The sequence below is a fragment of the Epinephelus fuscoguttatus genome, linkage group LG13 (genome assembly GCF_011397635.1).
Source record: "Epinephelus fuscoguttatus linkage group LG13, E.fuscoguttatus.final_Chr_v1".
In the NCBI taxonomy this organism is placed as follows: Eukaryota; Metazoa; Chordata; class Actinopteri; order Perciformes; family Serranidae; genus Epinephelus; species Epinephelus fuscoguttatus.
The window spans coordinates 34,276,400-34,303,026 of record NC_064764.1 but is presented as its reverse complement, the minus strand read 5'-3'; the positions used below and the strand labels follow the sequence as shown (position 1 = coordinate 34,303,026).

The 26,627-nt window shown below is 41.1% G+C and overlaps 1 protein-coding gene across 2 annotated transcripts in view; it reads right to left on the bottom strand.

Moving 5' to 3' along the window:
- man1a2 (mannosidase, alpha, class 1A, member 2) overlaps window positions 1-26,627 on the bottom strand; it is a 399,576-nt gene that overhangs the window by 273,782 nt on the left and 99,167 nt on the right. For both annotated transcript variants that reach the window (XR_007450829.1, XM_049595084.1), the window contains exon 5: window positions 14,208-14,326. Coding sequence is in view for 1 of the 2 variants with exons in the window: in XM_049595084.1 (XP_049451041.1) it covers window positions 14,208-14,326 (119 nt within the window). In the remaining variant the exon portion in view is untranslated. The remainder of the gene's footprint in view (window positions 1-14,207; window positions 14,327-26,627) is intronic.

Sequence of the window (26,627 nt, the reverse complement as noted above, 5' to 3'; positions counted from 1 at the left end):
GTGATTTGAATTATTGGGAAATGTGCATTAAAAGAAATACGAATCCTGTGTGTTTCCATTAAATGTACGAACTTGCGCGAGTTTTCCGCAGAACCGGAAACAAAACAAGTCTCGCATTCTTCTTCTACGTTTTCTGGCGGTTGGCAACCAGCTTGTAAATGCATTACCGCCTTCCTGACCCGGAGTGTGGATATCACCACGGAGAGAGGTGCGCTACGTCAGACTTAATTCGAACATAACTGTTTCCATCCCCTGTTTTGCGAATCAACATTTTTTCGAATCAACCACAACCCGGCTAAAGCGAGCGTATTTTAGTTTGTGCGAATCAGGGGATTTTAATTCGAATTTTGGCGTTTCCATCATAAATTTCCGATGCAATACTTCAAGATGCGCATCTAAACAGGCTGATGGAAACATGGCTAATGTGACTCGCAGTGTAAAAAGTGCTTTGAGTGGTCAGACGACTAGAAAGGCACTATACAAGTCCATTTACCGCTTCCATTTCCATCTGGTGCTGGGGGATTTGCGCAAATCTGAGCTGCTACAGCCACTGACTAAAGGTCCATCTCCCGAGCTGCTGCCCGCTCTCTTGTTGGGGAAGCAGTCCAAAGTGGCAGGGAGTGAGACGGAGGGACTGTGGGGTGGCTACCTAGCTAGCTAACTCTTGTTTCATTTGTAGTCTGATAAACAGACAGAGCAGGGCAGGGTGGGGCTGAGTGAATACACTGCATGCAACTCTAGAATGAAATAAGATCAAATAAAACAATGTATGGGAAACACTGGATTACTGTATGAAGTGTGTTCATATGCCCGTGGTTGTCTGGTGGAAGGGGCTTAGGACAGAGGGGGGAGAGCTGCAGGAAGAGGAGGGTGTATTTTCAAATTGTGACTTTTTTTTTTTTAAACTTTTTTCAGCTTTAACTGGCAGAAAGAGAACAAAGAGATGGACCTTATGTGTGTGTCTTCTTTCTCTATCTGCTACTTTTTCTAAATTAATTGATATTAATTGATGTTAGTATTAAAATATCTGTGATTGAGGTAAGGTGAGTAGCTCTTAGCACAGTAAGACCATTTTATCATCCCTTTAGAGAGCATGGTTCTTCCAGGTGCTGTATACACTTTGTTTTGCCTCTGCTTACTTATACCCAGTATTCTGTGTGTTATATAATAAATGCCTTTATAGGAGTAAGTGAAAGTGCATAAAAACCTTGAGCATTAATCTCTTATTAGCCCCTTCTCTTCCACACAGTATTTCCTGCATCTGTCTTGCATTTCTACAGCACCATGTATATTGTAACACAGGCACTGCATACATATTGCATGATATATTTTTCTCTTTTTCCCATTCACAGTATGCGGTGTGTATCTGTGTGTGCAGGTGTATGCAGCCTAACACAAGTTTGGGCTCAAATATTTCACTAGAGCATGACAAAAATGTGATGATAGTCCTTGAAGTTTGAAGGCAAACAACTAGAAAAACATGTCATCCGGGCGACTCGTCTAAAATATTAAATTCTGCGATGACTTGTCATTGCGGATGACAAGATAGAGGAACACACAGAGCCCGGGAAGTCACTGTCAAATGTCTTTCACCTTCAGCTAGAGGGGGGCGTCTAATCATGACAAACATGACAGCTTTCACCGTGTAGGACCGAGAAAGCTCTGCAATGTCATGAAAAATAAACAGCAGAATGTTACTCAGGAGGCCATCTTTCCCGCCGCCTGTGTCTGAGAGAACACGGTGCCACACGGAACAGTTCGGAGCTGCTGTTTCCACCATGTAAACCGCTATAAAAAAAATTCTGAATAAGGAACTCTTGCTCCTTTATGATTAAATCTGATTAATCAAGCTGAGCTGGAATGTACCCTTTGACAGCTACCGTTAATTTATCTCTCCATCTCTGCCGCTTCGTCTCTGATCAAATCCTCAATTTAACTGAGGTTATTAATGCGTCAGTTAACGGAGTCCATTAATTTGGTGGATCTTTGAGCCTGGCGGTGGATGCAGACCTCACGCCAACACATCCATCATCTGAGGGCAAGCTGCAGAGCGGGGGCCCCCACCAGGACACGGGAGACTCCAACAATGACTCACTGCTTGGCTCAACCTGACATGGCAGCTATTTAATCATTCATTAGTGGTGGTGGCTGGTGGATGTGGTGGTGGCAGGTGGGTGGCTGGATTGAGAGGCTGTTGAGTTAAGGTGTGACACTCCCAACAAACATGTGCATGGATTTGTTAAAAGCATAAAACTGATTTTAAGCAAGCAGACTGTTTGACACAAACAAGGATACTAGACCTCAGACAACATGCACTCAATGGCGTTTACGTGGGATCCAACAAAGTGAAATTGTGTCAGGACCCTGCACACATAAACTTAGAGGGTCTGACACTTTTCTACTTTAGCTGAAGTGTCTCACAGCAGAGTACAAGTCTTAAATTTTACTGGGAGCTGACTCTTAATAAGCTTGAACCATAATTACAGTTTATTACAACTTGGAACTTGGTTTCTATTGGTCGTGGTAACATTTGGGCTCTGGGAACGAAGCTTTGCAGGCGCTTTCACTTTGGGTTTTGAATGCAAAGTGGTATGGATACAGAGAGCTGGCTTAACTGATGGCTAGTTTACAACATGTCTGATTACTATGTGGAAAATTCTTGTCGGGGTATAATGATCCATCTATCTGAGCTGATTTATCGATCTACTATTGTTGATGCTAAGTGAAAATATCAATCTAAATCATCATTTTAGGTAATGTTCCACTTTTATTCAGGGTCCTAACACCCGTCAAGCACCAAAAGCAGGTAGATTTTCCATTCTTAGAAAGCTATTTGCCACACTGGCAGGTAAAGGTACCTAAATAGTCATGTAAAAGAAAACTAGGCTGAGTCTCTACCATGTTTGGTGTTATTTAGACCAGTGGTTCCCAACTGGTGGGTCGCGGATCTGTTCTGAAAGGACTCAAAGTGACTTGCAAACATGTCAAGTTTGTAAATAACAACTTTATTTTTAAGTACAGTAAATTTCTGGCACAGACCTTTTATTTTGAAGTGCTGTTTCCTGCTGTAGAGTGAGTGACTAACAGACAGCTATGTAACAGAAACAGCAAACTAGCTTGACGACATGACCAAACACAAGTATGACGTTGAATGTATTAAACTGTGTGGACCTTGAACAAATGACTGAGGAGAAATCTGGATCCTGTGGCTGGACCAGTTGGGAACCACTGGTTTAGGGGCATGCTGCTCTGCTGGTCCTCTGCTGTCAGTGTCAGAGACATAGACACACACTGTACAGACATGTTTTTATGTAAAGTTACATCTTAACGGTGCTCTCGCGCTCCTCACTTTGCAGCACTTTGGTAATTAAATTACTTCACTCATCAAATGAAGATGATAAAATAATACCACAAAGGCTCTGTAGCTTCTCTAAGCTTCTCCTGAGACCGACTGCATTAAATGGGCATATGATATCATCTTAAATTGACCGCAGGCCCCTAGGGTTGGGTATCAAACTCTGTACTGTGGAGGGCACCAACCGAATTTCGTCTGCTTTATTGAGTATTAAGACATGTCAAATCTATCGTGGTACCTGAGAGCGCCAGGTTTAGAAAGTAAAAGTCCCAAAGCCAGGAAGCTGGCCACGGAGCTCTGTCAGCTGCTCCGTTGGCTTCCCAGCAAGCCAAAACTATGGCCCAAATCTGACGTGATAGTTTCAGCATCTGGACTATTTTTTTCCTTTACTATTTTAGTAACAGCCTACTACCTAGTCTGGATGAGCAGACACACACAGATTCATACAAGCAGACAGACAGGGGCAGAAGATCAGCTCACCTGGTAAAGCAGGTGCCCCATGTACAAAGGCTCTGCCCTTGCTGCAGTGGCCTTGAGTTCAATTCTCACCTATGGCCCTTTGCTGCATGTCGTCCCCCCTCGTTTCCCCCTTCCACACTAACAACTGTCCTATCAATTAAAGACAAAAAAGCCCTAAAAATACCTTTAGAAACAGAAAAGAGCTGATGAGCAGAACTGCCTTACACCCCCTACTGCAGCTTACTCAAAAAGTACATTTTTGTTTTTACAGAAACAGTGAAGTAACCAAAAAGGTAATGATGGGTACTGCTACTGAATTCCAGGTACCAGGTTCAAATGTGAATGGTGCCGAAGAAACAATGACGGACCACCACAAAATACCATCCGTCTCCATCTAAGCAGCGCTCAAACATCAATACAAATTAGTCTGCATCGAGTTTGAAAGAGAGAATGGATAAAGTTTTCATCGGCATCCATGCTTCTCTCTACTGTTTACTTGTTCTGAATTGAGCTGAATCAAAATTGTGTTGCAGTAGACTTCACCAAATGTCATAACGTTGTCTATAGAATTTGTATACTATCATATTGTGATGAAACTAGTGATTTACATCCGTTTGTTTCTTGTCCCATCAGTCCTCCATGGAGCAACATGTTCACAGATCTCAGCAGTAAAGATGAGCGCAATGTTAACTTGATGTCAAAACTACAATAATAAAGGAAGTAATTATCCTTGAAAGGAAATGGAACACATAAACGTCATTTTAAGACATGCTAATTTAAAAACCAAACCAAAGTCAGTCCTGATCTTAAAATTTAATCTGATGAAGTGAAAAAGGTTAAAAACATCCTCAATATAAAAGGTCAAACTGGCTCTAACAGAGATGACGCACATACACATGCACAGCGGCAGTTAAGGTCAATGTAATGTTAGGCAAGTTGGCTTCACACATGCATGCGCGGCAGAGTGATTAAACTCGACTGAGAGTGATGTCTTTAATCTCCTACATGGAAATCTAGGCCGTGACCTTATTCCTGCCTCAGAGCTCTGACTGGAGAAGCTGGGTGTGGCTGCACCCTTTGGGTTGAACAAATCTTTGATTTTTCACAAGGGCCAAGCTTAATAACGCTTTTGCTGCCAATTATACCACCAGTGAGCCGGGGAATTACCTGTTTTGTAAAAGGTCTGAGCAGAAAGCCAGAGTAATGCCACGGCCATATTGCTACGAGTCAGCCAAAGCTAGCTTAACGTTTCATGAATGCTACAGTAGCTGAAAGCTAATGCCTGAATCCTTCGCCTAATGCATGCAGGTATAAAGGCATCAAACCAAGCCGTTAATGAAAACATATCGACACACCTCCCTCCTTCTCTCGCTTGTTAACAGCAGCTTCAAGTCTCATCTTCTCTTCTCCTCCCTCTAATCTCTTCTCTCCTGTGTAACCAAAGGGTCTCTCCTCTACCGTCTCAGATTCTTATTACTCGATTCAAACACATTTGCAATTTTTTCTCATTGTCTCATATTCCTGTCACTGTTATTGCATTTGTAATACTCTTAATAATTCGCCACCTTTTTCATAAGGCACGAATCCCATAGTGTTTGTTGCTGAGGAGGGTTTTATTACAGTGGCTGCTCCTGCAGGTATTTTGGATATCACTGTGCTGGAAAACAGCTTTCACTTGAACATTTCTATTTAATGAATCCCAGCATTGCTGTTGTCAAGTGAATGTGTTTATTTTCATTCCTATCTGCAGCATATTACTGGTTTTCTTGGTTTGATAACTACACAAAGGCCCAAGTTCCCACTTACATCTAAATATCTTTCCCTCTTTTTCTGCATTATTCTATCACGGCCTAATGTGCTGTGTCTCTTTATTTTCCACTTAACCATCCTCCATCTCAGCATTTCTTGAGATCTATATGGAAAATCCAAAGCTCTTAGGTGCACCTGAATATAGTCCTCCTGATATGTCCCACATTATGGATGTTTTTAAACTTTATGAAGTTCCACAGACAGCCACCTTTTAACACCTGCCTGATGCAATTAGCAACTATTGTCTGAGTTATAACTTAATCAAATCTGAACACACACGTGTTACATGTATTTTTAGATTTATTGTGAAAAATGCACAAAAAAGGTGTTAATTTTAACTGTAGATCCTTCTTGATAATTATCACGTTTAAAAGTATTCTTCAGTACCAAAATAGAAAGCGTGGAGGTAATGTCCTCCTGCGACCCAAACTTTTGTTTGGTATGCATTTTTAATTTCTCCTAGCTAGTTGGGATCAGTAGGACCCAATTTGTATAAAAACCTAATCACTGTCAATGATAACCAAGTCCCAATGTCTTCAAACAAGAAAGTAAAGTGCTAATGCGTAATTAACGGTGTCTTATCTTGTTACTGTTGCTAAAATTGGTCATATTTGTTGCCATATCAAACTACAAACATTATTAATCACAAATAAACAAATTTCAACCATAAAATGTGATCAGGTTTTGGACCTTGTCCACTTTTGTGCAGGATCAACTGCAGACTGACTTGGCAGAGATGGCTGCCATCCTGTTTTTACATGGATTAGTGTATTGTGCTCTTACTACCACTAGATGGCACAAAAAAGTGTCCACAATTGAGGACAACAGGTCTGAGTTAAGTATAAAAGTATAAGGTCAAATAAACCCAAAATGAGAGGTCCTCATATGAGGACACAGGGTCTCAGGAGGATATGCAGTGGCCTATATTCCAAGTATCACGTTAGGAACCACCATACTCATGCAGCATAATTCTCACCACAGCCATGTCCATATGTTGATTATCAGGAAGAGAGTTTAACCCTTCAGTATAGTCTATATATTTTCCATGTGTTGTCATAAAATGTGACTTGAGATTGTGGAATTTAAAATCCTTGGATAAATCTTACTTAATTTACTAGTGATAGCCTTTTTAGGAGCTGCTAGCAAAGGTCTTGAAGGTAAAGCTGGGTTTGTACGTCTACGTGGAGTTGACACAACTCCAATCTGTGCAGATGCGTGCCCTACGCTGCAGCTTGACAAGCGACTCCTCAGATATGTAACTACACATGGTGGTGACGCAGACCTCCTGTTTATTTTTTTGTAAAGGGAAAACCATTTCCCTCAGTGGAAACAAAGCTTTTATTTTCTTTTAATTCTGACTTCCTACGTGCCAGGACATACCTTTGAGGTCCAGAGGCCTGGCTGAAAATTGAAGGGGACAGAGTGTTCGCTGTCAGGACCTCGAGGTTCTGGAACAATCTGACCGAGGAAATCAACGTCGGCCGAGTCAGTGACCTCTTTTAAGTCCCTTCTTAAAGCATACTTTTATCAGAGAGCCTTTCCTGATTTTACTTTAGTTTTAAGTTCACTTTTTACATACCAAAGTGTTTTTATTAGTTCTTTTAAAAGTTGCTGTTTTCATGTCTTGTCTGTTTTAATTACTGACATGTAAAGTACTTTGTAACTCTGTTTTTAAAAGTGTTTTATAAATTAAGATTATTATTACTATATTGTCATAAGAAACAATAAATTGTGAAAAAAATAAAGCCCTCACAAAATAGCTTTTTCAGTCTTTTGTGTGATTTATCCTGGCTTCATATGAGCAGAGGTTAATCCACTAGCCACGAGGCTAATTTATGCAATGGGAAATGTCATATACTCAAGCTAATACTGTTAGTGTGTTGTATTTGTGGGGAAAACATCTGTAGTATCCACCTTATTTTCAAACACGGAAGTAAATAGTGATGAACTTCCGTTTTTTTGTGCGTGACTTCCGGTCAGCTGCCTTCCCTCATGCTTTCCCTTACCGGAGCTAACGGTGCAAGCTATTTTTTTTTTTTCAATTTTCAGTTGTTTATGTTAGTCAGTCAGTTAGTTAGTTAGTCTGTGTATTTTGTATAGATAACTGTGCCCACGTTTCCGTTATAACGGAAATTTATTCCCTCTAAACGCGAATAAATCGCACGTCAATCATAAACTATGAACCAAAAAAGCACAATCTATCCTGAGTGAGACAAACTGCTTGATCCCCGTCTCCAGTGTACCAGCAGAGAACCTGCAGAACCAAATCAGCGAAAAAACACACCGGGCTACACAGCCTCTCTACCTGAGCAGCTGAAGCTGCGGCTCGCACCCTCGACACACAGACGGTGCTTCTGCATGCCAGCCAAACGTGTGCGCAACTGTGAGAAATAAATATGTGAGGTGTACGCTGCTTTTTTATCTCTTTTCCCTTTTCTTTCTTTCTTTCTTTCTTTCTCCCAGCGACATACACTCCTAACACAGGACGGGTTGTTTTAATTGACTGAGTTGATCATTAAGCCATAGTGACACGCGGATCGGCTCTGATAGCACCTGAATCAGCATGTACGCATCAACCATCCAGCCGTTACAACATGATTGAGCTAGCAAAGCAGTTTTGTGTTGCTATGTGTGGTATTTATTCAGTTTTGGGAAATCACAATGTCTAGAAAGCATCAGTGGCTGCAGCTGACAGGGACAGCTAACGTTAACACTAGCAGCAAAGCTAACATCAGGATCGTCATCCGTTAAAAGCCTCCCATTGTCGGATAAGACATGAAACTACTCCAGCTAGCTCAATCATGTTGTAACTAAGACATCCGCTGGAAAAATATTTTTTTCACGGGCCACTTTGTGAGTTTAGTGAGTTATTACAGACACGGCTAAGGGCTACCAGCTAACGGTCAGCCCAGCTAATCTACGATAACCATGTTATTAATTACACACACAGAAAATACTAATGTTTGTTCAGTCATTGTGTTTATAGACTTTACAAACATCAGATTAGTCTAAACGGTGATATAGTGACGTGAAAAATGTGATATATACATATATATAGCTAAACTCAGCAAGGCAAACAACAAGGCGATTCCCATTTACACAGTGGTAAGAGTGCTGGACCGGAAGTGTCGCACAAAAAAACGGAAGCTGGCTGCGTTCTGTTTTGACTCCGTGTTTCCGTGAAAAATAAGGTGCATAAGACAACTGTTTTGTCAGTGAACCTTGTGAGTTATAATGGAGCTGAATTTTGTAACATTACCTTTGTTAAACGCTGTCAAAGGCTCATGCTAATGATGTTATCAAGTTGTACTTGCGGGGAAAATGTGTCCAGATAAAGACCTGTTTTTTCTGTGAACCATGTGAGTTTTAAAGGAGCCAAATATTGTACTTTTGTTTAATATTGTTGCTTTTAAGCCATGTTTTGTGTGCTTTTTAGGTGTATTAGTTGAATCAATCAAACTTTACTCCACTTCACAGAAACTCAACACAACCAGCGGTTTGGCAGTGTAATTGCAGAGTAACGCAGACACACTACCACAGAAGTATAAACGCTCACACACAATGGCTTAGGCCACTTACATAGGCGATGGTGTAGAGCCTACGCACAAGTATGAGGGTTGTAGATTGTATGTACTGTATGTCGTGGGTAATGTTTCTTTGTTTGTTGTTGTCTGGGAATGTGCTCTCCTTTGTTTGGGCAGAGAGTGCCACTGAGCACAAGCATTTCATTGTATTTTTTTTTTTTTTTTTTTTAACATATGACACTGATTCGAACCTGAACTTGAAAAGTGGGCAGACAGACAAGACGGTACAGTACACCTGAGTAAACCATGCTAGCAGGTGAGTCTTTAGATTTGTTGCTGTTGTAGAGTAAGACTGCTTCTGTGTACAAAGTCAACAAATGGCCTTTAAATTTGTTGGAAATTTTGCCATCTACAGTGTAAAACCCCAAATACTTCGACAAACTGCTTCTCAGGTGCTTTGGGCTGGTGATTGCCAGATCAGAAAGGCTTTGCTCGTGAGTGTCCTCATTCATTTCTATTTATTAGCTCAGCTTACTGATAGGTAACAAAAAACCTGCTAACATCTGGCTTTTCAATGCAGTGGGAAAGGTTTTAATAGGCAGTTATCACAGGTATTTACCGCCTCCAGCTCTGATCGGCAACATCCAGGTGAACACACTAATTTTAGCTCCTTTACTGGTGAGAGACAATAATGAGCCACTAACGGTCAAAATTTGTCTCCACCAAGTTTGAAAGAGAGCCTGAATAAGTAAGATTTAAAAAAAGAAGAAGAAGTAACCACGATAGTTTTCAAAGGCCTCCATGCTCCTCTCAACTGTACTCTCTACTCGAGTTCAAAGGTTCAACTCCCCTCCCCCTCTTTCACCTCACTCTATCCCCCAACTGTCTTTGTTTCCGTCTTTTCTTTGCTTCCTCTGTCTCATACCTATCTTCGCTGCCCATTTCTATCCCCCTCAATCTCTTCCCAGCTGATCTTCCCTCCTCCTTTCCTCATCTATCCATCCAAACTCCTACCTCCTCTGTGATTAATCTTCACTGGTCTCTCTGTCTTCCACGTCTCTATCCCTGATGCTTCTTCCTTCACACTTCTCTTGCTGCCTCCTCTGTTCTTTATCCTCCATTTCTGCCTCATCCTCTGTTCAATGTAAGCCTCTCTCCTCCTTTCCCTCTTTCTCCATACCCAATCCCTCCCTGCATCTCTCTTTCCACTGCTCGACCACGGTGATCCTGAGGTTAATTAGCCCTCCAAGTGTCAGACTGTTAGATCCCCTCTGCCTACCTGCTAGCTACCCTGTGATTGCCTCAGTAGGAGGGCTAACAAGCTCGGGACTCAGACATTGAAGCAGGCAGAAAGTAAGAGGAGGAGGAAAAAATGAGAAGAGGAAGAGCAAGGAGAAAGCATGGAGAGAATAATGATTTCAAGGGAAATTTAGGGGGAGACAGATGTGAGGGAAGAGGGGGGAAAGGAGAGATGACAGCTGAGCCATAATGGGGAAGCAAAGAGAACAGAGGAGAAGAGACAAGAGGTAATGTAGAACAAAGGAGAGGGGGATATGTAAGGATAGTGAGGGGATAGAGGAGGGAGTGAGAGCTGTGTCAGGTGGACGGGTAAATGAAGGAAGCCTAGTTAGGTGTGAATAAATGTGGATGAACCAATCAGACAGTAGAAGGAAAAAATAAATGACAGGAGAGACAGAAAAGGGGGATTTAATTTAGTATTAAGTAGGAGAATAATGGACTGTGCGATATATCCATATATTTTCAAGCAAGATATAAATTTATATTTGTAACACCATTTATATCAATATAGGGTCAAGTTGCGTTACATGACGCACACCAGTGTGCATCTCTCCTCTGTCACACTCCGCGCAGCTGCAGCAACACTTTTTAGAGCCCTGGCCTGACGTGCACCTCCCCAGAAATATAACTACAGTTCGCGGCGACGCAGACCTCCTGTCTGTTTCTGTAAGCTGAAACCATTTCCCTCAGTTTTATTTACTTTAATTTCACAGATAAGAAACAATAAATTGTGAAGACAATAAAGCCTCAACAAAAATAGCATTTTAAGTCTTGTGTGTGATTTATCCTGGCTTCATATGAGCAGAGGAAATCTCTGCTAGCTGCTAGGCTAATTTATACAATGTAAAATGCCACAGGCTTGTGCTAATAACGTTAGCATGTTACATCTGTCTGGAAAACGTGTTTAGTATAAGACAGTTGTTTTGTCAGTGAACCTTGTGAGTTGTAATGGAGCCGAATTTTGTAACGTTACCTTTGTTAAATGTTGCTGTTGTTCCTGGCTTCATATGAGTAGAGGAAAAGTCTGCTAGCTGCTGGGCTATTCTATACAATGTAAAATGCCATAGGCTTGTGCTAATAACGTTAGCATGTTGTATTTGTGGGGAAAATGTGTTCAGATAAAGACAAGTGTTTGTCTGTGAATGCTGTGAGTTATAGTGAAGCTAATTTGTGTACTTGTGTTTGAAATTGTCTCTATTAAACCATGATTAATGTGTGTTTTGGAGGTGTAACTGCATATTTTCAAACAGGAATAAAATCCCTGTCTTTGCATTTTATTTTTTTATCAGTCTGTTTATATGAAACTTCTTGTGACATCTCAAATGTGGCTTTGACTTGCAACTGAAAACATGTAGCCCATTTCATAGAAGATACTGATATATATATTGTGTATCGCCAGTCAGCCTGTAAAAAAATTTTTGTCCATGACGCTCATCCCTAGCGAAGTGAAAGGATAGAAGATAGAGGGCATGAAATATACAAATACAAAGAAAATGCCTGAGAATTATGGAGGTAAAAAGAAAACAATAAATGAAAAACTAGGAGGACTGACAGAGTAAAAAGATACGTGATAGATGTGGCAGATGATGGATAGAGGCACAGATACAAATTGTGATTGTCAAATGTATGAAAGACGGCAGATCAAGGACAATAAAATGGTCAAATACACACACTATAAAGAGGTTATAAAAGGAAAAACCGCAGGGACAGAGTGACAGTAAAGAGACAATAGGGAAGGAAAAGATAATTAAAAAAGAGAAGGCTGAAGATGGGGGTTGTAAGAATGGAAAAACGTATGGAGGTGATTGACAGAAGGAAGGAAGCCGGTAATAGGAGAGGATGACTGAAACAGAGAAATAAATGAGGAGCGCTGCAGATCTGATGGATGAGAGAGATGGAAAAGAGAGGAGGCTGTTAACCAAAAGACTGAGAGGAGAAAGATAGGAATGGAAAGTTGATAGAAAGGGACAGAAAGGTAGATGAGGGATGATATAAAAGTGTAAACAGACACTGAGGTAGAAAATCAAGCAAAGAGTGCTGAGATAATAACTTTGAAATTGTCATTACTGTTATTGTTACTCAATTAAATTCAACCCTCTTGACTGTGTTAAACAAGAGCAGGTATTCCAACTGTGAGGAAACTTGCCAATGATTACACAAGCAATTTGCAACCTCATAAAAAAAAGATGGGGAACAGAAACTCTTAGGAAGGGTTGTGTGTGTGAGACAAATGATAAAATAAACAAATACTTGCACTTCAAGATTTTCTTTTGAATCCTAATCAAAAGAATAATTTTTAACCAGTTCAACATTTGCAGGAGAATCATGAACAAACACTTATTAATCTTCTAGACAAAATTGGACTGATCCAGATCAGCTCGTTGATGACCGTATGATGCTGCTGTAACGCTGTCACGGTTTGAATCCAACTTGAGCAACACCGCTATATTATCTATGGTCTAATGGTGCTGGATGTCATGTGAAAACCGTGTCAAGAAAAGTGCATCAACTCTATGAACTCTTCATGTTTCTGTAATTATTTGTCTCTCAGTGCTAATTCATCAGGCTCTCATCAGTGAAGCTGGACTATCAAAGTGATTGGCCAAAATGAGCACTTGGCTATTGACCTTAATTGGAAATTATGATTTGTGATTCCAGAGGTCTTTCTTCTTGGTGTGTTTTCACAGCAGGGGCAGGTAATCAAACTAGTGTTCAATCCAAAGTAGCAACAATGCTACTCAAGTGACAGCTGGATTTGTCAAAAAACAGGCGACTACTTGCAGTGCGCCGTTCTGCAACATTCTCAAGACCTGCTGGTTCACACCAATGCAACTAAATGAGATTGCGCATCATCTCTATGCAACAATTCTCTGTACTTCTGTTCTGATTTGCAGCTTTTCAGGTTTATTTTGTGGCTGAATATAATTTGTAGCTTCTTAAAGTATGAATGAGGATAGTGAGATACTGGCTATAGCTGCATTTGTGGTGATGAAACAAAAAAACAAAACGATCAGATGGACTGTATAAATACACCACAATAACATAAGAAAGTAGCGCCAGAAGGACGGAAACAGAGGGCTTGGCGGGGATGCAGCACCTGCCTTAGCAAGTGAACACGCCCTCTGCTGTCATTTTGACTTGACCAGCGGATGTCAGGACAAGCCAGCTGGCTGTAGAAACAGGTGATGTGCCTTAAAACCAGCCGTGGGTGATTTGAACAGCGGAGTTGCAGGTGACACCATCAGGTGGCTTCAGTCAAGCTCAGATCGGCCAGCTCACACCGTTGGAAATATGGAAATGACTGAAAATATCCATCCCCAATTTTCATATGTATACAAAATCTGTGAGAAACTAGTTTCCGCTTGTGGTCCGAGTAGAATTGACCGATCACGTTTGAGCTGGTTTTGGTTGCCAACAGGTAAATAACCTGTGTGGAGAGACAACAATGTGAAACTTATTGGCCGATCTGCAATCTCAGAATGGGCTATTGTCCGACCTCGATTTTACTATTTAGTAGCTTTGTACTATTTTATCTGCGTTTACATGCTGGTATCTGTTAAAAGAGATCAGAAATGTAGTCCAGGTTAATCTAACTGTAAACAGTGAGCAGCACACAGAAGTGGAAGTCTGGACTGGATATCTGTTGGCAACGTGGGAACCACCAAGATATGGGCCAGACACAGAATTTAGACCATCAACAACCAAGAACTCCTGATCATGTTGTTATTTTCATGTGTATAAAAAGAAGTTTAGGTACACACCACGCCAAAATCCAGATTCTGTTCGATCCACTCCTGGCCGTCCTTAAACTCCTCGTGCAGGCCCATGATGTAGAGGGTGTCTAAGGCATCCACAATGGTTGCCCCTAGTTGGGAATTGCCTGCAAAAGACAAACGGTAAAACAATTAGGAAAATGAGATTCATTTGTCCAGTCACGCACGAACTAATTCCCTTCATACAAAACCTCACACCTCTGGGAGTTATGAGTGGAAAACTAATCACAAAACACAATGGGCTTAATTTGTGGAAGAAGAAACTAAGATAGTATTTGTTGCATTGGAATATAAGACAGTACTCAGATGAATTTTAATTTATGCAATTAAAACTTTGCTGCATGTTCATCCATGCACAGCAACACAGGAAGAAGATGCAAACTCAATTTAGAAAGAGATGTAAATTGTGCTCAGACAATCACTGGGGGGAATCAATTGATATGTTAAATGAAGATGAGTCAGATAACATCTTGCTTGGAGAAAAGACATCTCCTCCAAGCAATTAAATCTGTGCAATGTTACCCACCAACCAGCATGAGGCACTGTGACATGAGCTGACCGGTTAAACACTGAGCACATACTGTGAATGGGTCTGATCAGCTCTTTTTGTATCAATCATCTGACGACTTCTCCTGTTTACACACTCATTCTTCCTATTTTTTCAACTCTCATGTATAATTTTTTGTATATTCTTTCTTTCTCATCCTCTTTGGCCAACAGCAAGAACCAGAGAGAACTACTGGTGGGTGAAAGTGAGCATGTATTGGAAGAGTAAGAAGGTTGTGGACAAAAATAAACAAAGTGTGAATTGAGAGGAGCAAAGCAGGGCTTGTAAACAGACAAGAGAAGCTAAAGAAATATCAGGAAGCCTCAAAATAATTGTACTACTGACTATGATTTTAGTTATTCACCAGGAGAGCCTCTCTCTTCATTGGTATTTCATTAAATTATATTAAAATGAGTCTGATCAATATTCCCATCCTCTAAACCACCTTGCATGAACAAACATACAGGAGAATATTGAAATCTGACTACACTATTATTATGATTAATATGCAACAAGGGCTGGGTGATATGGCCTATAAATAATATTCTGATAAATCAAGCACTGTTATGTAAAGTTAAATAAAGTACTGTAGCATGAAGTTAAATAAAATACTGTTAAAATAAAGTTAAATAAAGTACTGTTACATAATAAAATTAAGTATTGTTACATAAAGTTAAATAAAGTGCTGTTACGTAAAGTTAAATAAAATACTATTACAATAAATTTTAAGATATTAATGTTACATAAAGTTAAATAAAGTACTGTTACGTTAAGTTAAATAAAGTACTGTTACATAAAGATAAATGAAGTACTGTTACAATAAAGTTTAAAAAAGTACTGTTGCATAAAGTTAAATAAAGTGCTGTTACACAAAGTTAAATAAAATACTGTTACATAAAGTTAAATAAAGTGCTGTTACATAAAGTTAAATAAAGTACTGTTACATAAAGTTAAATGAACATACACATGCAACATCTCCACTGACTGCAGAGTAAAGTAATGGACATGCAGCTGTAGCTTCATTGCCCTTGCACAGAGCATCCAACTGCACTGGGGATGTTCAGTGCCCTGCAGCCATGTATCTCTTGTATCAAGGTTAAAATGAATATTTGAACAGCCCTCATATGATGTACGATGGCCCCCATCAACCTGCATCTGTGACCAGCGGGAATTAAAACATTGTTGTGCCTCAACCCATCTACATCCCCTGAATTACAGCAATCTGCAGCTGACACATTTGGGTCAACGTCTCGCAACAGAGATAAGACATCAAGTTAATTAGTACAGAGATAAAATATCAAAGGTGTCACATCATCATAAATAATTTGCTGCGTTCACTTGTGAGCCGTGGCTCGGATGCCATGGACGTTACAGCTGAAAAGCGTTGTGATTCTGTTCATATTTATAACATAGCTTTCTGTCAATAGGGAGAAACACATTACAGTACAAACCACAACTCTCAGACAGAAGTATAGACAATGTTGTTTCCCTATCATTGATCAGCTGCACTGTAAACCCCTGCACATACATTATTTGGTGTAACAGTGAAATAAAACGTTGCTTATTGCTCCTTTAAGTAAGCTGCAACTCATCAAGCATTGTTGGTTCAACTCACTGCTACGTTTTCACTCGTGATACTGTACATCATTGTAATATTACTCCAGCTGATGTCAGCAGCTCTCTGGCTCCAGCTTTGGGACTGTTATCTCCTAATAACGCTCAGCCATTAATGTTGTGCTTTTTAAGTACTGCAGGCTTTGAATGTCTTGTTACAATCACATCCCCGCAAGGTAAACAAGGTGACCTTCATTTACAAACTGGGAACACAAGTCAGTCAGTCTTTGTGCTTCAGCCTGGGCGGTTTTTTAAATCCGTGTAATTTCCTTTATTCCGTTAATTGTGGTGATGCTCCACAGCTGGACAAGTGAATATGAGTCATTTCATCTTGCTGCTTTCAAAGGTTTATTAAATGTTTAATTTTGTGCTGTTCGTCACTGTTGTGTTTCCTCCGCCTGGTGATGGATATCTGTATGTTTTTGTTTCTGCACTCCTGCGACAGAAAATGTCAGCACATCATTTAGTTAAGATAAAAATGCAAGAGTTATGCTAATGAGATCAATAATTAATTAGAGATACTTATCACGAGTTGCACATGTTGTGACAATCAGGAATTTTAAATGTACAGAACACAGTGTTTCCCCTCAGTTGACTGCTTTGGCATCACGGAGGATGGGGGGTAGGGGCTGGGACTCTAGGGGCGGGAATCTCCAGGCACCTCAGGATACGATTTGATTACAATTCAGAGGGTAACGATTCTGTAATGAAACGATCGATGCATCACAATGTTTGCGTTCAACACATGATTTATTTTTCTCTTTCTTTTAAAATATAGCAGACTCTACTTTTAGTGATGCATTATTAAACAAACTGATTATTTACTTGCATACCGCTTGGCTCTTGTCGAGGTCCCTTTCCATTTCAGGGTTCAATGCTAAGGGTTTTTTTCACTTGTCCGGTCGGGCAAGTTGATCAGAGATCTACTTGCCCGAAGTCAGTTTTCACAAATTGTTTAATTTAAGCGGCTATCAATTAACAAAGACTGCAGTTATTTTTATGTTACGTAATCTTTATTCACACTGTATTTATTAATTAAAACAACATACGTCATGTATTGTAGCTTAATTCCTACACAAAAATAACAGTGTCAGGGCTTAAAGTGAAAAATTTGTCAATCATTCTCCGTCTATAATTTTGCGCCCTACTTGAGCCATGCCCACCTCTATTTATTTTTCACCCCTCTCTCCAGTTCTGCTGTATTAACACCGGGTTTAATATATTTTGCTTCCATCTCTCTGCCCTGCTCTACTCTACTTCAACGCTACTTAGCTCTCTCTCTACTCTACCAGCAGACTACCACATCCACCTGTTGCACAAAACGCACACAGCAGTGTTTCCCTAGGATGGAGTTGTAGCAGCAGAGGTGAAGCACACGCATGAAAAATAATTTTCACATGCGTGAAACTTTTTTGTATGCTTGCAAAGCACAGCCTGCTGGGATGTTTCTGTGTATCTACTGGCACCAGAAGGGCTCTTTAGGACTAAGTACTTTTTTAATTTTGTGTTTTATCTGTGTTTAATTTTGTGTTTTATCTGTGTTTGAATGAATGTCTGTGACATGTGTTGCCTGTAAAACTACCTTCATGCTCCTTTTAAATTGCCCCCCGGGGACGAATAAAGTGTTTTTGAATTTGAATTTTGAATTGAATTTGAATAAGTACATACAGTACATGTGTGCACAGTAATGAGCAGGTGAAATGTCTGTCTAGCTTACACATGAGATGTCTCAAGATTTAGGAACATACAATTTTATTGAATATAATAAAGTAAAAAGTCACTTGACATGCTGGTGTTTGGTGCTATGACCTATTTAAGTGCTGGAAGTTGTTATTTACGTGACAACGCCTGAACGCAACACAAGCTCAGCATGAGTGCCATGCCGAGCTGCTGTGCAAGCAGCGTGTTTGTCTGTGCGTAACAGCAGTCTGTTGATGGTTATTTACAGTGTCCATAACAATAACTTTGTCAGCTGACAAACTGCACCGGGCTCGGGGTCAGGTTTGGTTAGGAAAATGCGGCCTGAGCCGCTCTAGCGTGCTCACCTGTGTGTGTGGCGGAACTCCGACGTGCGCAATACAGAGAGCAGAGGAGAATTGTTAACGCGTGACCATGTAGAGACAGAAATGACATGATGGCATAACACCATAAATAGTATCTTGTTATGTTATTATATGAAGCGTCCGTCGCGCAATATTCTATCAATGGGGGCTGTGGGCAGGACATTGTTACACAGCTGTGCCTGTGACTTCAGGCAGAGAGGCCGCTGCTTCAGAGCAGAAGAACACGTTTTAAAATACATTTATTTTATCAATTAGTTATTAACTTTTACTATTTTTAGCAACTTGCCCGATCGGGCAAGTGAGTTGTTAGTTTACATGCCCGACCTTGAGTTTTACTTGTCCCGGGCAATCGGGCAATCCCTATTGTTGAGCCCTGCGTTTCAACCTTCCTCCACACCCTCACTTCTGAACCAGGGGGTGCCAGTCGTACCATCTGTTGTAACCATCTGCGGATGCTCTCGCTTGTCCATTGTGGGATATAAATGTATATGGGATATACACACACCTGCGTAGAGTCCAGTGTTTGCACAGCCTACTGTAATATTTCCCCTGAAACAGAATGCAGTTCACATTCTGTTCAATAATATATGGTCCTGGTCAGCCGGTTTACATGCTGCTCCTCTTGTTAATGTTAGTCTCATTCTCAGCTTCAACACTTTACAGTTTCTTTAGATATCTTTCGATTACTTTTCCAAATTCTATCAGTCCACAATCCACACGTAAGACTCTTCACATTGGCATAAATTTGATCCACCGCACAGCATTTACTGAATTATAAAATAAATCACTTTTAAAGCTGGTTACTGCTGTAATTTCCTTTTTTCAAAACAGTAGTAAAGAACGTCATGAGAAAATACCAGGAGTTGAGTTTTCATTAAAACCAAATTATGACCGGTGCGTTAACTGCATGCCAAATTAATCAGAGCACACAACTTACCATATGACTGTTAGAACTTAAAAGACTACCATCAAAATACCATCACCATCTGTTTTTGCAGTTTGTGTGAAGTGTTTCACTGAGGGACACACAGGGGAAACACTGAAGTAGATATTTGGCGTTATTTTTGGCTTTTCTTTTTTTTTTGGCCCGGTGGGGGCTTCCCATTAGCCTGGCGCCCTGCCAAGTCCGTACAATTACAGGAAACACTGGGCCAACTATTTACAGGTCAGTTTTGACCAGTTGCAACCAGCAGTCACTGTGAATGTTGCGTTGTGCTACACCACACAGCTACACTCAGCTACTATGTTTCTCCTCTGTTTCCAGATGTATTCCTAGGTAGTTCAACATGTTGGTGTAAAATGGTTCAGGTGAACCAAAGACTCCACAGAATTCAGATTACAGGCAAAGGCTGATATTCAGGATTGATGATGTTGTCATAATTCTACTTTGACACTTTAAAGCAATGTTTGGGCACCACTTATACACACACAGAACACCTCTGTGTCATTACGCTAATGAGGCATTAGCACATTATTATATAGACATAAAATTGTTGAAATGATATCTTATTTATCAAAGGTCCACTGTGTAAGATTTACAGGGATACACCGGCAGAAATGGAATATAATATAATTAGTAGAATAAGTATGATTTCTTTGGTGTATAATCACCTGAAAATAAGAATCGTCTTGTTTTTGTTACCTCAAAATGAGTTGTTTATATCTACATATGGAGCAAGTCCTCGTGCACGGAGCTGCCGTCTATTGCACCGGCATGTTTCTGCAGTAACCTTAAAGAGGCAGACCAAACACTGGCTCTAGAAAGGGTCATCCGCGTTTTCACGCTGGCCACTGAAGCAACACCTCCACAAGGAGTCGAATATCATCGGAAAAACACCTATTTTTAACATTAAACCACTTTACTTAGTGTTTTTACCAGTTTAAGTGACCGAGTCTGTATATCTTAGAGAAGAGACCTCTGTGGATAATTCAGCTCCCAGCAAAAACCTTCTGAACAATGAACACTTAAGAAATCCTAACCAGGAGTTCACTCTCAGCACAGGGGAGAAGTTTCAAGTGGCTGCAATCTGCCGTCCTCACCACTAGACGCCACTTAATCCGACACACTGCACCTTTAAAGAAATCAATCGAGTCAACTTTCTTGCCTCAACAACAAACAAAACAACTACATATCCTACAACATTACAGAGTTAATCTTGTCATTTCATATGTGAAATAATGCAGCGAGGCGTTCTGAGAGCTGTATTTAGTTCAGTCCCTTTCATTTACATTTACATAATATTTCAGTGGTAAAAGTCCGTGGCAGTGCCCTTTAAATCCTTGCCCATTTCATATCAGCCTCAGCGTGTGCTGCTGGAATTCCTGAGCCTCCCGGCCATCCCTTCTTATCTATGACTCCATTCAAAAGCAGAGCATCTGGCTTCATGCAGGAGCTGCAGCGTTATTATCATTATAGACAGGAACCCCTAAATCACTCTAAAAATACACTGCAGTCAGGCAGGCCGGCCCGATAGCAAGATGCCCTGGCCGCCTGTCGGATCTTGACAGATTGGCCCGACTGTCGGTGGGGCGCAGCCCCCTCCACTGCACCGCACAACCCCCCAGCTCCCTCCCTTTTGTCACTCTCATCACCTGCAGGTATGCTGTAGGCAGTCGTACCAGTGTGACACCATTGAGGCAAAGATAGAGGCCTGTCAAAGTTCTTGAGTCGCAGAATACTCCATTGATGTCAAGGTTTTGTGTAACAGCTCCTGAATGCAGCGCTCCCTGTGTGTTCACAACAATGATACACAGAAAATGAGATATTGACATTAAGTTATTTAGACGTGTTTTTCCTCCTAAAATGCCAAGAAACTTCCCATGACTCTATCGGTGCGTTCTTGCCAGCAAAACTGAAGCTGTATACAAAAACACTGGACACAACCAAGCCCTGTTTTCTCTTGTCATGGTAGGGCTGCACGATTAATCGTAATAAAATCGTGATCTCGATTCATATGCATATGCATCATCTGCATCAAAACAAGCGCTCCCAATGACACAGCGTTATACCACGTGATGCAGAGCAACAGCCGGCCGGCAGTTTGGAAAGCAGCGAAACGGGGGAAACACACTGCTCACTGTAGCCTCAGTTTGTACCTCATACAGATCTGCTAGTAAAGTTAACTTAGCGTTAGCAAGCGTGATAAAAGACGGCAGAGAGGCGACGTTGCGAAAATAAACCAAAGATTTATTAATTCTCTGTAGCAGTAAACACATGGGCTGATAACAAATGTGTTAACTAACTATGCTAAAGCTTTATAAGCTATTCAGGGCTGCCGACGATAACGTTAACATGACAAGCAAGGCTACGGCAAGTTAACGTACTGACACTCCTCAGACACACACACACACACACACACACCGGACAGCCTTTCAGTCCTTAGCCGCTAACGTTAGCTCATGTACAACACAGGTACCACACAGACAGTTTTACAAAGGGTCATAATGTGCTTCTAGTGACTGTCAAATCGCCAGCGAAAGATGTTTACACTGCAGACACGGAGAACAGCTGCCTGCTCTCATGGGACAAAGATCCTCTGCTCTGTCGCCAGGAACAAACTGGGAAGAGGGCTCACTTTGCTGCAGGGTTCACCAAAACGTTTTTTTTTTTTTCTTTTAATAAATTGAACACACATTAAAGAACATACAAGATCCTGCAGAGAATTAATACATATAATACAATACGATAAACATTGTCAAATTAAATGAAGGAAGAGGATTTTTTAAAGGCAAATAAAATATTGGGGATTTATGTAAAAATATACATAGAGACATATAAATAATTATATAATTAAAGATACGTAGGCTATGTTAGGTGAACACTCCTGTCAAATGCATGGTGTTGAAACGTTTAATTTTGACTTAATTCCAGGCCTGGAATACCTACCTCAGAAAAATGTTGTTCAACATTGGTATTATTGTTAAAATTGTTCAAAAGCTGTAAGAGAAGACAAGAGACTAAAGCTAAAACAGGAGTGTTCCCTCTCTGCGGACCAGAGTTTATGTGCCTTGTGTCTCTTGTATCAGGCACAATCATAGGCTTTGTTATTTAATGATATTTTTTTTTATTATTTATTTATAATTTTTGTTACTTTTCCTTTTATATCAGGAAATAAGCACAATATATCTTTATGTTGAAAAAAATCGTGAGAGAATTGTGATCTCAATTATAAGCCAAAAAATTGTGATTCTCATTTTTTCCAGAATCGTGCAGCCCTACATCATGGCTGAGATCTCAGACTGACATCCTCCAGCATAATGCAGGGTTGTCATCTTATCACTCGTCATTCACACACATGCTGATACACGTTGTTGGTCGAGTCAAAACATCCTTGTATTTTGAAGCCTTTCAACTGAGCTGCACAGATAAGGAAGAAGGCACGGCATATATAAAGCCAAGCCATATGCACTGATACACACTTCATGATAACAATACCCCTGCTTTGCCTGTATTATACTGAAATTCTGAAAACACATCCTCCTCTTGCAGTTCTCCCCTCTGTCTTAGGCTCCTCCCACCTGATGCCCACAGGCATGTGCACTTCGTACAGTAAGTAACCCAGTGTTTCCCATACACTGAATTATTGAATTTTATTTCATTGCAGTGTTGCTCACAGCTCATTCACACAGCCACTCCTTGCCCCACTCTCCCTTTCTATTTATCAGACCATAAATGAGACAAGAATTAGCTGCTCGCCACCCCACGGTCCCTTTGCCTTGCTCCCTGCCACTGTGGATTGCTTTGCCGGGAGGAGGGCATCCAGCAGCTTCGTTTGGCGGCTGCAGCTTGGATTCGTCCAGTCAAACCCCCCAGCGCCAGGTGTCATAGCAGGCTGGTGGCCAGCAGGCAGCACTGGGTCTAACCTGTGTAACGGCAGCAAGAGAAAGTTTGCTGATCTGGCGGGGGGTGGAGCCTGTCAAGCTCCCTGGAGCTGGGGTTTGCCCTGGCTGGATTCAGGTTGCTGAAGCTGCTGACTGGGTGTCAGTCTCTGGAGCTGCTGCCTGCTGTCGTCCTAGCAATGTGGCATTTAACGGCGGGGAGTGAGGCAGAGGACACACCGTTCTTCAAGGCTCTCACTAACGTTAGCTACGTAAATGTGAACCCCAATGATGCCAAAATGAAACAGCCTACCCCAGCTTTAGATGTCCAGCAATACGTGTATTAGTTATCTCTAGAGACAAGTGCAATCTGTGTTACTTTTATTGGTGTGCTATGATGGAATTTAACCTCAACATTGATTCATTTCATCTATATTCATGTTAGGGCCGTAACCAACGCTTACTTTTATATTATTGATTAATCTTTTGATACATAAATCTATTTTTTAGTGTTTGAAATCTCAAAAAATCTCAAATCTACTGCTCAAATGCCCAAATTACAACGACCCTGATGAATTAAAGTCAGTTTGTAGGATGTAAGACTTTCCATGCAGCACTTTTAACAGTTCGGGGATTTTTATTGAATGAAAAATCATTTCAAAGTTTTGCGATGTCCTTAAAAAAAGTGGCAAATGATCTGAACTAATTTATGGTTGTGGTTCAGCCTACTTTTTAAAATTTCTCCTATCCATCTGTTCTCATTTATTTATCACCCTCCCCAATCTGTAATTTCAGCTGCAACTTCAAAGCAAAAGAGAAATTAAATTTGCAGTTTACTTGAGCTCCTCTGACTCTGATGAGGGGTTTGTTTTGACAACCTTGAGAAGTTCAGCTCACTTTCATGTCTGTATATAACCTTGTGATCACACCTGAACAGTCTCCCCTCTCCATCCCCTTTCTGCTCCATCACACCCTCCATCTTTTCATCTGCCCCTCCTGCTTCTATCTAACCATCTGTTTGTTCTCATTTATCACTGCCTTACTGTGTCTTTTCTAATCTTTAGGAGATTCTCCATTCAAACCCTGATGCACCAACAATCCTTTCACCCTTCTGATGATGCATGTTTCCATCTCTGAGCATTGTCTCACTGCTAAATCTCCTTTTTTTTCTCCTGTGACTCCGGCTCGACTGTGCCGTTACCTGTCTTCAGTCCTCATATCTGGGTTTGGATTGTTTCACTGTCCTTCTTGTCAACACAACACTGCCTGTTTCCACTATCCTCCGTGTATCTGAGTGCTGTGTAGACCTTTTAAACAACACCAGCTGCATCAGATAAAGCTGAATTGGCACTTCCAAAAAAGGTGGGTTTAGGGTTGCCAGGCATTGCTTATCACAGACAAATTGGCCAGGACGAGGTTTATTTATTTGGGGAATTATCGCTGCTGCCTTGAGCACACATACAGACACCCTCAGCTGCAAACACACTCTCTTTCTATCCTAACACTGATACACGTTCGCTCCTTTTCCTTTGATTATATTGACAACACACACCTTCTTTCTACCTCACCTGAACTCTCTCACACTCCCCGACTTCGTCTCCCAATCTATCACAATCTCACACCCCCCTCTCTCTCTCAGCCTTCTCCTCCTTCCACTCTCTCAAACACTCTGTGCCGGTTTCATTAGAGGTTTCAGAGGTATGAATTCACACGAGGCAGGGAAACGTGATGTCATTATTCAGTCTCCGTTCTCTCTGTCTTGTAAACTGACGGCTCTCTGGGAGTGGGAGATGATGGAGAGCTCAGGTGTGTGTGTGTGTGTGTCAGAGAAGATGGCTGTGTATGTGTGTTTTCGGTATGCATGTTGAGTGTTTGTTTTTGTGTTTGAACAAATGTGAATGGAAGAAAGTGCAAGGATGGTGAGCAGATGTACATGTGGAGCTTTGGTAGTTATGCATCTTCCTTGCGAGTGGGTTTCTCAGCAGTATCAGATATCGAAGCCTCGCTGGAAGTGAAGGTTTTTCTTAACAACAACACAAAGTTGGACTCAACTCCAGAGTTCTTGCACTTGTTGGATTCACTCTCACGAATTCACCTTTCTAGTAACCTTTCTGATGCTGCTTTCGACCTCCTCCTCCATCCCATTCAGTCTCTAGCCTTTACAGTTGAGCTCCTTCTGATGCCCTCTACGCACAACCTCCTGCACTGGCTCACCTCTTCCTCCTGCCTACATTCTCTCACTGCAACATTCAACACAACTGTAACTCTGAAGCTGAGCAGAGACTCTGTAGAAAAGTAGAAAAGAGCACTACTTTCTTCTTAGTGTTTGGTAAAGTTGAGAATACTTCTTACTACACAAATAGTTTGAATAGAGACTCTGTGTGCCCTGTGCATTATATCAAATAACTAGGACATTGAAGTGTCTTTCAGAGGATGCTGCTGTTCATTGTTGTCAATAAATATTCAGTGGTGTGCCAAAAAGAAATTCCAGTCACTGCCACTGTATTGAATCTCAGACATGGATATCTCATAAACAGGGCAAAAAACCCCAGGACAATCTGCAAGACACTTTTCAGTAATCTGGATAGGGGTGTGCCCCACGTATAGAGACAGAGCGCAACGCGTCATAATCTGAAATCCACGTCCCCAAAGGGGAAACGAGACCCACTTTCCCCTCCGCTTCTTCGCTCGTTCACTGTCATTCTGCCTCCGCTGCCACTCCTTCAAGTCTCCTCGACTGAATTACCAGCTAGCTAAAGTTATTAGCTATAAATAGCTAATAATTAGCTAACAATAAGATGGCAAAGGATTATTTTAGCGCACTATGCCTACCAGAGGGGACAACGGTACATTGATAAGCTTAATATTGCCAGTCTACCTTAGTGTCCCTTCTCCTTACCTTGCTCATCTTGGAAAACACATGAGCAGAAATCAGCCCGATCAGTCAGTTAACTAAATCGGCCGCTACTCCTCCATCTCCACATTCTCCCCTTGCTGCAGTCTGAGGATGATGTGGAGATTCTTTTTTAAGAAGATAAGCATTTCGGCATGCTCAGCCGTCAGCCTGCTCCTACTACCGGCACACGTTGTTGTTTTGAGACATGTCTCTACATGCTGGTGGATTGATATAAGTGCTAGAGCAGACAGCTGGAATGGACTGCTTGAATCGCGGAGCGCTGGGCACAATTATAACAGAAGTTGCATTCATACTGCCAATGCTTTAGCTTAACATACATAAATATAGTTAAATGTTACTCTAAAAAATACATTTGGAGGGTCTGACAAAATGTTTGCTGCACACATGGGCATACTGAGTGTCAGGATCCCACAATTTCTTCCCTGTTGAAGCCTCACGTTTTATTGCCT